Here is a 16,584-nt window from a genome sequence, read left to right as displayed (position 1 = left end):
ACATAATGTCACAACTTCTTGGACTTAAAATCCAGCTTTGTTCTCTTACTCTTTGGTATATTCACATATGCAATACTTCCAATCACTAGGAAGTCAGACATATTTGATTGGAAACCTATTTAGAAGATACACGGCTTTTTGCACAGCCTCAACCCCAAACTTGCACTCAAGATTTTAGTCTTCAATATACTAGGAGCACACTTACACAGTGTCCTATGCTTGATCAAACATTTCGCAATTATCAAGACTGAATTCAACCCATCAATGTTGACAAGACACTAAATTATTGTATAACATGGATGATTTAAAAAATGCACAAAGATTTGGATAGCAAGTGATCTTCTTCTCTAATTTTCATTCATACTCATCAAATATGAAAGTTGCATTGCATAGAGTTATTGGGACCTTGACACAGAAATCCTTCTAAGAGAGATTACCCACTTGAAGTGAGCTTCTTAAGTCTTGCCATTCCCAAACAAAGACTAGCTCAGGCACAGGTTTCTCTTCAAGAAGAGGGAAAGCCTATTCTGTGCATTCAATAAAAAACTAGGAGGAAAAGTTTTTCCAAAGTCCGAACAAAAGCTCCCACCCCAACCTTGTAAAGCCCCACATGAGTCCCCCATATGTGGGGACATTGAAGTGGCGACCTCCACTACAACTATTGTGTGGAAGGTGATCCATGAGTTTTTGGTGACCAAACCAGAGGAGCTGGCAAAGGAGCGTTTGGAAGTGCAGCTGGTATGCAACCATGGCATGTGGCTGGCTGTCCAAAGCCAAGGTGACTTCTAGTGCTTCTGTTCTCTCTTTCAAAAGAGGGTGCCAATTTGGAAGTATCTGACTGCAGTCAGGTAATTTGCAGAGTTGGCTGGAACCTTGGTGAAACCAAGGCAAGCCTGCAAGTTGTGTCGCTAATGTACGAAGTTGTACTGGTGTAGGCACTGTATCACCTTGCAAGGATAATTAACCTTGCAGCACAGCAGTATATAAAAGACAAAAAGCTTTTAGTCAGCTTCATAGAGAATAGCATTGGGCATTGACTACCTGTCCAGTAAGGAATTATGATGAGAGCAAGCTATTTTGATTTTGGTAGCCAGGATAATACCTTGTTGCTGGTTTGACAGAGACTAGAAAGAAGTAACATCCAAGGTTTTAGCTTTTATGTCATATTACTTACCTAAATTTCCAGTTCTCAAATCTTCACAACCTTATTTATGAGTATATGAGAATTGGTAAGTAAAGGCTGAATTCTTGAGCTTTGCATTGATGAGAAACAACACCCTCTTTTGAAATAAGACAAATACAAACATGCAGCTAATTTTGTGTGCATAAATCGTCCAATTTAGCAATTCCAAAACTGCAGCCCAATATAGTACAGAGAATCTTTTCAAACAATTTAGACTGTTGTAAAGAAAGGTAACCATCAAAGGAGAAAGATCTTTAAGAAGAATGTGGGTTAATCAAACCAGCCGTGAGAAATTCATTATACTGAAGGCACAGTCAATACAAGGTACTCACCACTGCTGTACATTGAGGGAATAACCAGTCATGAGGGCAGTTGTCCAAGAGATATACTGAAGCAGGTAAATTTTCCACTGGAGAAAAACAAATTTACCCTCTGAAACTCCATACACTTCAGATTCAGATATAACATTAAATTTTCAAATATTCATGCTTAAGTCTTTTGCAAATAAAGATATAGACAGTTTACATTACACCTATCCACATGAGAATCTGCCAATTAGCCTATTTTCTTTTCATTTATTGTGCTAAGTGTGTCTAATTCCATCACTCAAAATCAAAGTACTTAGGCTCAACAGTCACCTTGTAGGAAACTTGATGGAACGAGCTGGGCTAGCATCCCAAACTGCCCACTGAATGTGCTCCCTGAGCTGCAAGCAATCCCTGTCCTGACCTGCCCATTCCCAATAACTACTACCTAGCAATCACCTTTTGGCAGCTCAGTGATCTCTTCTTTAGCACATGTTGTAAGCACTGCCAAACCCTCAAAAGGCTATGCAGAAAAGAGGATTGGAGAGGCTGGTGGGGACTCTTTTCAAAAATCCAACAGAAGGAACTTCTCCAATCCCTTCCAAGGAATGCACACGTTCTGGAAAGGCCTCCTGGAGGAGGAGTTTCCAAGTCTACCCACATCAAGTAAGCACTCTGACCACCAACTTGCCTGGCAGGGCCTCACTCTGACGTTTTGGGTCAACAATCCCTGGACCAACTCTCTGATAATGGTCTTCCATGCCAGCTTGGTTTGATCATTCCTTGAATCCATTCGAAACTGAACCACAGAAAATTCCAAAGTAGGCAACATAGGTAACCAATCAAGCTACTGAGAAGCACCAGCGAGAAGCCACACACCAAACAATTGCTGATGGCACTTATTGAGGACCCTACCTACTAAAGAAAGTCAACTGTTAGCTCCACTTGGAAGCCTAGGCACATGATGATCTACCCTGGGACCTGTATCCATCCACCCAAAGCACAGATGGGATTCTATGAGTTGACATTCATACGGTAGCCAACTCATCTCTGCCAATTGATTTTTTCTCTTGCCATTGTGTAGAACATTTCCATAGCTAGTCACATTCCGATATCACTGAGTTAGCCTCTATGTACATGTCATTTGTGTAGTTTGGCTCTACCCTAACTGGCAATCTAAGGCCCTCCACTACCAAGTCAAAGGAAGTAAGGCATCACTGCTATAAGGACAAGAAATGGTAAGGACGTAGAACTCCTCTCCCTTCTGCCCTCCAAAAATTCGCAATCAACCTTGGGGGTTATAGATTGATCTTAATCCTGCTTGTGGGTTATAAATTGATGAAACTTCTATCCACTATTGATGAAAACCTAGTCGCGCCATGGTCCCCTCCAAAAACCCACAGTCAACGTTGCCATAGGCATTACCACATGCCTTAGCCATTGTGGCTTGCACCACTTTGTGGCCCCAAAGAATGTGAAAATATTGTCCAAGGTACTCTAATCCCATACAAAACATCTAGGAGCCCACAGCATAATCAATTGTTAATATATTTCCCAAGCCCTTGTAAGCCCCTAACAAAAGAGAGGTGGGCTGCTACTAATTGACCTCCTCACTATCTTACACATGGGAGAAATTGCTATGGCATGCCGGGCCATGTAGAGCTTGTCATACTTGTGATTGGGAAGCATCATTTACACATTTAGAGTTATCTGGATAACGAAGAGATCTTTAGTGGGTTGTGATGTATTGTTTGGTATACCTTGGTGTCATCATTTGCCTGCAGTGATTGACTCCCATGACAAAGTTATTATCATTCTTCATAAGGGCAAGATCCATACTTTTGCTAAAAAATTAAAAGGGGAATCAATCCCAATTGTATCCGCTTCAATCATTTCAAGAGTAATGAAAATTCATCTTTCAATGTACTTGGTTTTTGTTAAGGATAAAGATGGTAGTGTGATTGATGGGAACATGTCTAGTTTTGATCAAGATTGCATGTCATTTCTGCAAATGCGGCCAATTGTTTCTCACAAGCACTTCTAGGACAGCTATTGCCTAAAAGGCTAGAGAATCATGCCATGGATGTAGCCCTCTTAATAAACCATCATACCAGAGGAGTGCAGCCCAATAGGCAAAGATAATATGCCATGCTAATGAGCTAGTAAAAAAGAGGTTGATTCATCCTACCTCATCTCCTTCTTACTCACCTATGCTTTTGGTGCACAAAAAGGACGGTTCATGGCATATGTGCATTGACTATCATGCTCTGAATAGAATAACAATCAAGAATCGATGTCCGATTCTATCAATCAATGAGATCATGGGTAGATTGCAAGGATCAACCATATTCGACCGTATTGATTTGAAAAGTGGGCATCTTTAAATATGCATTAGACCAAAGGATGTACTAAGATGGTTTTCAAGACATATTTTGTGTTGTACGAGTTTCTTGTCATGCCAATTGGACTTACAAATGCTCCATCCAAGTTCAATCAGATGATGGATAGGATTTTTAGACCACATAGAGCATTTGTGGAAACATTCTGAATCGTTTAGTGCGTGATCAATAACAAGAAAAGCAAGTTCTTTTTGCATGAAATCCACTATTTGGGACACATAGTACCAGTTGATGGTGTACATATGGATCTTACAAAGATCGAAGCAATATGTTCATGGCCACATTGAAAGAATGTGCATAAGATTTGCACTTCTTTTGGCTTGTCTTTCTATTATAGGAAATATCTTTGTCACTTTGTTGATTTAGCATCTCCATTGATTCTTTGCAAAAGAAGGGTGTGTCATTTAAGTGGACAATAGTAGAAATTTCAGCTTTCGATAAGTTAAAGGAAAAGATAACTTCAGATCTTTTGCTAGCTAATCAAATAAGTTTTGTTTCTCACACTAAGTTGGATGCAATGAAGAATCAATAAATTGTTGATTCCGAGTTTGCTAAGGTATATGATCAACTTTGTAGTAGCCAAAGGAATAAGCCCTATGTACTAAGGAATGGCTTTCCGATGATGCATAAACGACTGTATGTTACAAAGCAATTGAGGCCAAAGGTGATGACTGGGGCTCATGCTCCTTATGCAAGGCATGCTACAGCCAAGGCAATGGAACACTCTTTCTATTGGTTAGCTTTGAGACACGATATAGAGATGTTTGTATGTACATGCATTGTGTGTCAAAAAGTCAAGTAGGATAGGCTAGAGGTGCCAAGTTTATTGCATTCCTTGCCTATATCTAATAGGTCTTGGCAAAGCATTGCAATGGATTTTTATCCTTGATCTTCTTAGGACACCTTACGGGGAATGATGGAATATGGGCTATTATTAGCAAGTTCAATAAGCATGCCCATTTCATTCCGCCGAGGAAGAAGATAAAGGTTGATCATATGGCACAATTATTTTGTAGCACATTTTTAAGTATCATGGCATGACACAGTCAATCACTAGTGATTGTGATCCGTAGATGATGAGACCGTTTTGAAAGGCGTTTTTTGAGAATATGAGTACCATGCTCAAATTTTCTTTGTCCTTCCATCTACAGACAAATGGTCAATCTGAATAAGCAAACTCCATATTTTTAGATTCCTTGAGGCGTTGTGTTAAGAGCATATTACACAAAGGCAAAAGTACTTGCCTTTGATAGAGATTGCATATAATAATACAATGCATAGTTTCACAAGTAAGGCTCCACTTGAGGTTATGGAGGCAAGCAAGAAAAGGCCTTCTATTTTAAACATGAAGGATAAGATCTTTAAGGTTTGCTATGTGGAGAACATCGATGCAATCTATGAGAAGATTGAGTATGCTCTTCCGAGATCACAAGGAAAAACAAACTAGGCCAACACATTGAAATGGACATGCTTTGCACTTTGCAAAGGAGATTGTGTTTTGAAAAGGCAAGACTCGAAAAAGTGAAGAGTAGAGAGAGCATACTAACATAGGATGAGGTACTCAGGTATGGGATCAAGAACTAGAATGGGGACAGGGGACAGCCAAAAGTAGGGGACATGGACCAAGGGTGCGATGTGGGAGGTGACAACATATATAAATAACATTTTAAATTTCATAGTTACCGAATGTATGTATGTGATGTGGTGGATGGATGTGTGTGAATTTGTATCACCAAAGACCATATGCATGTGAATGCACGCAGACATGTATTTTCCATTGTAGAAAATTGCAATGTGGACTGATTTTCTAAAACTTCATACAAGAGTATGCTAATTTTGTATGTTTGTCATGTGTGACAATATAGGGAGGAAATCCTTGGAAAAAAGCTAAAAGATCCCAAAAGACCAAAACGAAAAGAAAAAAAAAAGTCCCCAATCAAAACATCCCCTATCAACCACCCCTAACAACAAGATGGCTAGGAGGGGGGGACGGCTATCATAGACAAGATAGGCAACATCCCCTAAAGTTGAGCACGAGTGCTATGGAGTGCGAGACTGGAATGAGTAGGGATAGAGCTGGGAGCTGAGAGAATTGAATATGAGTGTACCAGTGCATTGCACGGTACACAAAGAATAAAAATGTATTTATATGTTAGGGTACAAGTAAAGGATGTGTTCACACCCATAAGTTTATACACATGGGATGAATGGGAGTTTACACCCAAAGGGACTTTACACCTAACAACCTCCCACTTAAAGGCCCAAAGTGGTGCCTTTAAACTATCCAACTCCCACTAGTCGAATGCAATGCTCATGCTAAGCCTTTGCAAGGCTTTTAGTGAGAACATCTACAAGTTTATCTTGGGTTTTGGCCTTAGTCAGTGTGGCAAGGCCATCATCCAAGACCTGTCGAATGAAGTGATACCGAACATCTATGTGCTTGGTACATGCATGAAACATGGCATTTTTAGCCAAACATACTATACTCTAGCTGTCACAACCAAGCACTGGAGTACGCGAAGAAAGACCAAAATCCTTGACCAAACGACCAAGCCAAATAGCTTCCTTAGAAGCTTCTGTGACTGAAATATATTCAGCCTCCGTAGTAGTACTCAATGCTACCATTTTCTACAACCTTGAACACTAAGAAATAGCCCAAAATGTGTTCAACTACCTCCAAATCTTTCATTGAGAAGGCTGAACTCAACTGCCTTTAAGAGTATGTAAAGTACTCTTATGCTTTCTTGCAATCAGCATGTCATCCACCTATAAAACCAGCACGATAAGACTTCCATCATCAGTCTTTTGTGTATAAGCAGTGATTTGCATGGCTATGTTTGAATCCATGGCTAGGCATAAAAGTACCAAACTTTTTAAACCACTGTCTAAGGGCTTTTTTCAGTCAATATAAGCTCCACTTCAGCTTGCAAACTAAATGCTCTTTCCCTGGAATAGTAAAACCTTCGGATTGTTTCATGTACGCCTCTTCATCCAAGTCACCATAAAGAAAAGCAATCTTCACATCCATCTGATCCAACTCTAAATTCAAGGATGCAGTGAGAGCACACAGAACACGGAGCATATTCATCTTCACCACCGGTGAAAAAACCTCTTGGAAGTCTATGCCTTCCTTTTGTGTATAACCCTTAGCAACCAAACATGCCTTGTATTTGGGCTTTCCATCAATACATTTCACCTTATAAACCCATTTATTAGGAGTATCTTTCCTATCCTTGGGCAAAAGTGCAAGCTCCCATGTGTTATTCGCATATAGAGACTTCATCTCTTCTTGCATAGCAAGCTCCCACTTTCTCTTGTTTTCACATGACTGTGCCTCTTTAAATGTCAAAGGCTCACCTTCATCAATCAATAAAATACAATCCAAAGATGGTTGAAACCTCTGTGGCTGCCTTCTGACACGTGTAGACCTTACCCAATGATCTATAGCCTGTAGCACATACAGAGACTTTATCTCTTCTTGCATAGCAAGCTCCCACTTTCTCTTGTTTTCACATGACTGTGCCTCTTTAAATGTCAAAGGCTCACCTTCATCAATCAATAAAATGCAATCCAAAGATGGTTGAAACCTCTGTGGCTGCCTTCTGACACGTGTAGACCTTACCCAATGATCTATAGCCTGTAGCACAATAGGTTACTGCTCATTTTCAGCATCAAAAGGGACAGAATCTTCAGCTAATGGTTGTTGAAATGGCTGGCTGTTCATGATGAGATTTGACCTTCTTGTCAAGGTCACCATGTGTGGCATTTTTCAGCAACTTTGCCTCATTAAATACTATGTCTCGGCTACATACTATTTTCCTATCCTAAGAGGGCCAAACTCTATATCCCATCTCTCCCTCATCTCCATAGCCCATAAAGATGCCCTTGTTGGATTTCATGTCTAGTTTAGTCTTTTCATTTACACGAATATACACAAAAGCATCACAACCAAAGACACGCAAATGGTCATATGAAGCAAGTTTGCCAGACCAAACCTCTTCAGGAATGCCATTTTCCAATGCACGATTGGGAGAGCGATTGCACACATGAACTACAGTTTTAAGAGCCTCCCCAAAACTGCTATGAGAGATTAGCTGTGAACAGCATACATTTGACTCTCTCACAAAGTGTGTGATTATATCTTTCAACCACACCATTTGATGCAGGATTGTCAAGGGTTGTCAACTCCCTCTTAACGCCATGTATCTCATTAAACTTTTTAAACTCATTAGAAACATACTCATCCCTATTATCTGTTCTTATAGCTTTTAACTTAAGCCCTTTTTGTGTGGTAATAAAAGCATGAAACTTTTTAAAAGCACTCAACACTTCCTTGTTGCTCTTTAATACATGCACTCATGACTTTCTATTGAAATAATCAATAAAAGTGACAAAGTACCGTGCACCCCTATGTGAATTAACAGGCATAGTGCACACATCAGGATGTACTAAGTCAAGAGCATTGGACTTCTTAACGACACCAAAGTAATAAGGAGACTTCAAATGTTTTTCATATATGCAATCATTACAAAAGTCGAGACCAGAGCCTTTTACATTAGATCTCCTTGAAGATGAGAGAACTTGATGGCCTTTTTGGCTCATATGGCCAAGTCTTTTGTGCCAAAGTTCCATCTATGAATGCACTTCAGCCACAGCCAACAAGTAATGCTTTACAATGCAAATAATACAAAGTCCCCTTTTTGCTGTCTTTAACAATCAGCATAGAGCCTTTATGGACCTTCCATGATCCACCACCAAAGGTAGTAAAATACCCTCTTGCATCAAGTTGCCCAACTGATAGTAGACTCTTCTTAATACCAGGTACATATCTAACATCATGCAAAATCAACTCTTGGTCATTTTCAAGGACTAAGTGAATGGTATCTACACCCTCTATTTCGCAAGCATAATTGTTACCTAAGTAAACCTTGCCTAGGCAACCTGTAGTGTATTCAGAAAATGACTCCAAAGAGGGAGTAACATGAAAAGAGGCACTGTTGTCCACTATCCATGATTGAGACAACCCATCATGAGCTAAAAGCAAGGCATCAATTACCTCCTTTTTAGTGATGTGCATATCACCTTTTGCTACCATAACATCTACATCATTACATGAGGTTGCAACAAGTATCTCTCAAGTGTCAGAGAGCTCTTCAATGACCACACTAGATACAACATTTGCCTTTGCAACTTCTTTTGAGGGAGAGTTGTCATCATCTTTCTTGTCATCCTTCTTTTCCTTTCCTTCCTATTTCTTTCTTTCTTGCTCTTTCTTGAAGTAGCCACAGTCGGCCTTTTTATGCCCTTTACATCCATATTGATAGCAAGTGACAACTTGCTATTTGCCCTTGCTTTTACTCCTTCTTTTTCCTTTGTTTCTTGCATTACCCCTCTTTTTTGACCTGCCTCTAAGATGATAGACCGAACCACTGCTTTCTCCACTGGACTTTCTTCTAATCTCCTCATTGAGAATAGAGCCCCTAACACCATCAAAGGTTAAAGCAGGGTTGTTGCTAAATGAAACAACCAAAGACTCCCAACTATCACACAAAGTCATCAACAAGAAAATGGCCTTCCATTTATCATTGAAGATCTGCAAACCAGAGTCTTGCAACTGGCTCAAAATCCTTGTGAAAGCACTCAAATGCTCCGATGTTGGCTTAGAGTCATCCAACTCCATGTTTACAAGCTTGCGCATAAGATGCACTTGATTTACTTGGAATTGTATTTTCATAAGTGTCGATCAACTTTTTCCATATGGCATAAGCTGTATCAAGATGCTTAATGTCTATAAGTACATCATCAGATACAACCATTTTAATGTATGCAATGGCCTTCTTGTTGAGTCTAGCCCAATCCTCATCTATCATAGCTGCAAGCTTGACTTTCAAAAGAGCATCATCACAATCCTTGAGAAACAAAATGCCTTGCATCCTATCCTTCTACAAGTTAAAACCAGTGCCATCAAACCTCTTGATTTCAAGAAGGGATTTAGTGTCACTATTGCTTGAAGCATTTGCAGTCATTTTTCAGCAATGTGCCCAAAGATCAATACTATAATTTATGGCAGCAAACAATAAGGTGAATATTCAGCTAATTTCAGCCCAAATTTTCAGTCAATGAGAGCAAGGTTCAGTCCAAGTACATGTACAGTAGTAGAACGGATGACATTCAGCAGTATAACTGAAATTTCAGCATATACTCAAAGCATATATCACTGCTAGGTGACTCCCACTTCAACAGTATCACCAAAAGTACATCTGCAGCAATCCCAAATCTGCAAGTGATCACTAAGACTGCTGCAACATGACTATTCAGCAATACATCAACTCAATGGGAGCTGCCCAACATATGTACTGCATACATATGTAACCAAGTACTTCTGATACACAAAAGAAAACAAGATTCTCTGCAATTTCTTCAAAATCTCACAAGTGGGAGGTAAATCTCACTGCTTACAGCACCAAGATTGCATCAGCAATGTTCTCAATGTACATTTCAGACATCATTTTTGCCAAAATTCTCAAATTTCAGCAAAAGCCCCAAAATTTTACTGACTAATCTGCACCAATTGCATTAATACATGAACCCAAGAGCATAAAACAGGCAAAATTAGTAAAATTTGCCAAAATCTTGCAAAAGCCCAAGATTCTCAGGTCAAAATGTGCACCAATGTCACCAAATTTAAGTCAACTAAGCAAAATTTCACTAATATGAGAAAAGCCCCAAAATTTTGGGAGCCAATGTGCGCAATTTCTGCAATTTCCTGGTCAGATTGTCTTGTTCTAGATCACAATTCCTGAATCCGAGAAAACCCCCAAAATTTTCAACCAAAATGGTGTTGTGTGCTTGTGCACACGAACACCCGATAGAGAAGGGAGAGAAACACTCTTGGAAAGCACAAACATTGTAATCAACACTCTAATACTAGTTTGTTGAGCACGAGTGCTATGGAGTGCGAGACTGGAATGAGCAAGGATAGAGCTGAGAGCAAAGAGAATCGAATGTGAGTGTACCAGTGTGTTGCACGGTACATGAAGAATAAAAATGTATTTATAAGTTAGGATACAAGTAAAGGGTGTGCTCCCACCTATAAGTTTATACATACGGGATGAATGCGAGTTTACACCCAACACCTATCCCATTTTGGCGTCCCTTTGACATATCAGTCCAAGACAGTATTTCCGCATTACTAGGGCCCGCGGCAATTGTTTCTTGTTACTATATAAGAGAGAAAGAGAGAGAGATTGTATCAAAATCTGAATAACAGTTATTATGGGCCCTTCCAAACATTGAAAAAGATCAATTATCTTGCATATAGGCTGAAATTGCCTCCACACTGAGAGAGATACATAATGCCTTTTATGTGAGCTTGTTGAAGCCTTTTCATTGTGATGTGCTAGAGGATGTATCCACTGAAATTCAGCTAGAGGTTAAGGAGCAAGATGAGATCTTGATACTTAAGCAAATATTGGCACATAAAGAGAAAAAGATCAACGGTTTTAGGAGATACTTAGTGAAATTTCAAAATTATTCAACAAATGCTAAATGGATGGAAGAGAGTGACTTGGTAGACCACTCTCAATTGTTGTAGCTTTATCTCAGTGCTTTCCAATTGGAGTCGGACTCACTCAAGTTCAACAAAGCAAGGGTCTTGAGCATTGCCCGATGCTCAAGGAAAAGTTAGCACTTCCACTCCTCCAACCATGGACAACTCTAGTGTATAATGGGTCTCGGATGTATTCACCATGCATCCAAGCTATTGTTTGTTCACAATATGGCTGCCATGGAATCACTATTTGGTATACTAGTCCTTGCAGTTTGATAGTTGGTATGCATTTGGTATGGTTTTTCACCTACAGCTCTAAAACTTTATATTTGCATTAAGTTATGATCATCAAAGGTTCATTACCATTTGTTGGTTTGCAATGGATGACCATTAGTTTTCACCAATTACTATGGTTGCTAGCCGTAACAATTGAGATATGTTAGTAATGGATGCATCTTATTGGTTTTGGACAATAGTTTTGGATTCTTTCTTTGTCTTATGTTTTGCTTATACTAGCATGGCCAAGCAATCACGGCTGATGTTGTTTTCATATGATACCTTATGGAAATGCTAGTGCCATATAGTTTGTTTTTGGCACATGGCAATCAATCGAGGAAGATTGAAAGGATTTCAAGGGGGATGTCTCTAGAGACATGAAGTTTTAATGCTTTGCTTAGCATTTGATTAAGTTGTTGATCGAATGTGCAAATGTGAGGTGCACATGTGATGTTTAAGTTAGTTGTCACAATGATAGGCCTAGGACCCCCAAAATGCAGTGGGTGTCAAAGGTAAAAGTTGTAATAAGTTGTACTTGACAGGTACTAGTGAGTGCCATGTGTGAGTTTAGAACACAAGGGAATAAGTGTCAATAGTGACACTAGGAACTAGGAGCTAGTGTTCAAACTAGCCTAGCCAATTCAATTATGGATGGGCACAATTAATTTGTCAATGGGAACAAGGGCTGAAATTAATATTCAGAATTATTAACTCTAAAAATTAATAAAAGGGCCAAAAATTGCTGGAAAATGAATTAGGAAGGTTTCCACTTTGCAAAACTTTTCTATGCAAGTGGGGAGATTGCTGTTGGAGGCTGGTGGGAGCTCATTTCAACTTACTGGAGGCTATGGGGGAGGGAGGAGAGGTTGATCAACTATTGACGCCAGTCTTGGGAGCTATTATGGCCACTTGGGAGTTGAAAGACTCTAGGCAACAGCATATCTGTGGCCTATAGGAGCTGTCGACAGCTAGGAAGATCAAGTGCCAGCAAGATTTGCATGCCCTGGGGGCAAGTGAGAGCATTTTGAGTCCTTGTAGGGAGTTGGGCTGCAGTAAATCAGCCATACACAGCAGGGTTACAGCAGATTCCAGCCCATTTTGGCAATAGATCTCTGAATTCTCTCTCTTCTCAGCATTTTCTCTCATTCTCAAGCCTTTCCTCGAAGTATCTCAGAAAATCTAAGCCATTTGCAATACAAATCAGACATATTTGGTGGACAGCAAGAGGATTTACTGTTGTAACCCCTAATTTACAGCAGTAGTTAGGGTTTAATAACCATCTCAGGTCCTGTGCTCAAAGAATGAAGACTTGGTGCTTGAAAACTTGCTCAAAAATGTGTAATTTCAATGTTTCCAAGAGGTCAGCCCATTCCCAATTGATTTGGGGCTAGATTTGACCAACCAAGGGTCAATTGGAGACTAATCCTTGGGTGAATCGAGGGGAAAACTCATAAGAAGGCTTGCTGATCATTTATGGCAGCAAGAGGCATTGGAAAGTGAGGGAGATTGAAGCAATCTCAATGTACTTCTTCTACTTGTAATTCAAGATAAAGAAATATCGCAAGGGGCGCCAATTTTTGGGGCCAATCACATGTGGAGTGTCCAAGATTAAGTGATAAAGAAATACCACAAAGGGCACCAATTTTTGGAGCTAGTCACATGTCGAGTGTCCAAGATTAAGTGGTAACATTTCCATCTTTCATTGATGTGAATATTATGCTTGTTGTACTTAGTCCTCAATCAGATCACTACCAGCCTATCTAAGAAGAATTGGCTGGTTTCATCTACCTTGTTGATCCTCTAGCATCTCAAGCTTGTTGAAATAGCATCCAATAAACCAATAGTCTACTTGGGTACTCCTATCACCACCTCAAGCCAAAAGGCAGCTCATGCTCTAGAGATCTTTGTCAATGTATAGACATTGAGGATGTCAATGGTAGAATCACCAAATCCAATGTGCATGATGTTGGGGCACAAAGTGGCAAGTTTGGCAATGCATATATGCAGCCCACTTTGTTTAGGACTCATGATATTAATACTAGTCATGCAAATGCTGCGTATAGTATTGGCCATGAGAAAAATACAGCTATTATTGCATGAAATGTATGGGAAAGTGTATCTTGATATGGCTGGTAGTATGCAAATTCCCATACAAAGTCGCATTGCAATGGTCTAAAGTAAACAAATAAGAATATTGCCTAATGCATCTGGTGCTCCTAGCATGTCACGTACACAAGGGATTAGTCAACTAGATGCAATGTTGCACATTAGATAAGTTGGAATTGCAGCAATGTGAAAGTATAAAGCATCACAATGCTTGTGGCTACCTTTCACATAGTCGTGTGCACTCTCACATCTACAAGTGTAGTGAGCTTACCTCCATGCTAGATCAAGTTGCCTCCTCTCTCAAGCACTCCAATAGCTCCACGATCTAAGGTGCAAGCTCAAGCAAGCTCGATCCTCAAGCTCCAAGCTCCATGCTCTATCGCTGCGCACGAGAGAAGAGGCGAAGAGAAGAAGAAGAGAGGGGAAGATGGAGAGCTTCTCCACCACTGTCCCTCACTCTCACACACTCACTCCCTCACACTCCCTCTCTCAAGCACAAGCTCAAGCAAGCAAGAACAAGAAGAAGAAGATAAGAAGAGAGCTAGTTTTAGCCACACACAAGAATGAGCTTCTTCATTTACTTTTTGCCTTTATACAAGCCCTAATTCCTTTTGGACACCCATTCCTTTTTTTACATGAACGGCCATTTTAGCCTAGGTTCTCTTTTCCTATTCTCTTTCTATTTACATTGTGCCTTCACCCATGCCCATCTACATTTACAAATTGCACAGGAGGGAGCCTGGCACTCTCTTACAAAGATTTAGAGTGTGCTTTTATATTTAAAATGTGCCTTCCCTCTTTTGCACTTACTCTGAACTTTTAAGGATCCCCTTGCGCTTTTGGCCTTTTTTCCTCCTATTCCTTGAGTTGGGCCACCTTTTTCCACTTGCCTTGCATCTTTTTAATTTTTCTTTTTGCTTTCTTTGCGCTGGGGTTAACAATGCTCAAAAGGGAAAAAGGCCTAGAACCTAGTGGAGGTTTTGAGATAAGTAAAGTAAAGAGGTAAAGTTTCCATGTCCTTGGTGAAGTTTCAATATTGTTTCACCTATGAGAGAATTCATTTGGATGGAGAAGAGTGACCTCGCAGATTATCCTCAATTATGCACTTTATCTCGATGTGTTTTAGTTAGAGTCAATTTTGGATAGGACTCTTTCACGCTTAACAAAGCATAAAAGATTCAAATTATTGTCTAATGCTCAAGGTATGTTGATAAATTTCTACCATTGGGATCACTAGTCATTGTACTGGTGATTGTGACTTGGTATATAGATGTGTATGGTTCGTACCTAGGCTCTGAAACTATGGATTTGCAAGGTTATCGCCATGTATGGAATACATGGAATATACATTTGGATGTGAGATACATTTCCAAGGCATGTATAGGATACATGGATAGTATGCAATGTACATTTACAAGATACAAGAGAAGTACAAGTGCATAAGTTACATGTTCAGGTTATGTATACTTTATATGACTATCGTGTGGTACATCATTGCTATGAGATGTTGTTTATCATGTGTTACAATGCCTTGATGGTTAAAACAACGTTGGATTTTAACATGTGGATGCATCCCTTATGGTTCTAACAATGGTTATGATTCATGTGTGTGGATCATAACTCTAAGTGACACCAATTTCAGACATGTAGAGGGCTGAGCATGATCAAGCGATAGGTGCACATCTTATTTGATTACGATGCTTGCATGTATTTCCAATAGTAGCAACACATGCTTTGGTACATTGCACTGCATTCGAGGATGATTGCAAGGATTTCAAGGGGGTTGTCTCTCACCAAGATGTGAAATTTTATTGCTTCACTTAGTATTTGATTAGAAGTTAATCAAATGAGCAAATGTGACTTGCATATAAAACGTGGTGCAAGTTAATTATTTCACAATGTGGAACCCACGACTCCAAAATATCAATCAATGCCAAAGGAAAAAGTTGTAATAAGTTATGCCTACAAGTACTAGGTGATACCTGGTGTCGAATTTCGGCCTAGACCAATTTATTAGCCAACAATGTTTGTGGTGACGTTAGAGACTAGGCATTAACAGTCTAAGGGCTAATAATTGCTCCGGGATACTTGGAAGACAAGGCCTAGCCAATTTAATTATTGGTAAGTGAAGTTTTTTTTTTAACACTACAATAATTATTGAATTAATTTTCAAAATTAATCTTCTAAAGATTAGTTTAATAAGCTGGATAATGCTAAAAAATGGAATTAAAAGACTACCACTTAACAAAACTTGCCCATGCAAGTGGGAAAAACATTTTTAGGCGCGAGTGAAAGTCTATTCTAGCCATTGTTAGAGAAAAGGGGGCAGTTAGAGAGCTACTAATGCGATTTGCAACCACTAGTGGTCAGTCCTACTACAATAAGTAACTGAAATTTGAAGCCCTCGAGATGCAGGTAACAACATCCCAAGCTCCTAGTACAAGTAATAGCAAACAAGAGGGGGCAACAATCTTTCTCGTGGTTAGGTAACAATTTCCATGGTTGTTTGAGCAAGACAACAGTAGTTTTTCAACATTTCTCGCAATGAAACTCTGAAATTTCTCTCTCTATAACATTCTCTCACATCCTACAGCCATCTCTCAAGTTATCTCAACAAAATCCAACCATTTGAGTCATTAAAGGTGGAGATATTGGAAAATCTCTACTGTAAATCCTAATATACATAGCAAAAATAAGGATTTGACAGTCATCTTGAGATACATGCTCAAAATGAGGGCCTAGGACTTGGATTCCAACAACTGAAAT

The 16,584-nt window shown here is 39.6% G+C and overlaps 1 protein-coding gene across 2 annotated transcripts in view; it reads right to left on the bottom strand.

Annotated features, from left to right (window-relative positions):
- Nucleotides 1-16,584, bottom strand: part of LOC148038067 (sterol 3-beta-glucosyltransferase UGT80A2-like) — a 110,637-nt gene that overhangs the window by 18,027 nt on the left and 76,026 nt on the right. For both annotated transcript variants that reach the window (XM_087668531.1, XM_087668539.1), the window contains exon 11: nucleotides 1,516-1,592. In XM_087668531.1, coding sequence (XP_087524657.1) covers nucleotides 1,516-1,592 — 77 coding nt within the window. The remainder of the gene's footprint in view (nucleotides 1-1,515; nucleotides 1,593-16,584) is intronic.

The sequence above is a fragment of the Lygodium microphyllum genome, chromosome 3 (genome assembly GCF_053477565.2).
Source record: "Lygodium microphyllum isolate KBCC chromosome 3, Lygodium_microphyllum_v1.1.10, whole genome shotgun sequence".
Taxonomy (NCBI): Eukaryota; Viridiplantae; Streptophyta; class Polypodiopsida; order Schizaeales; family Lygodiaceae; genus Lygodium; species Lygodium microphyllum.
The sequence above is the reverse complement of the archived record's forward strand: the minus strand, read 5'-3'. Positions and strand labels throughout refer to the sequence as shown.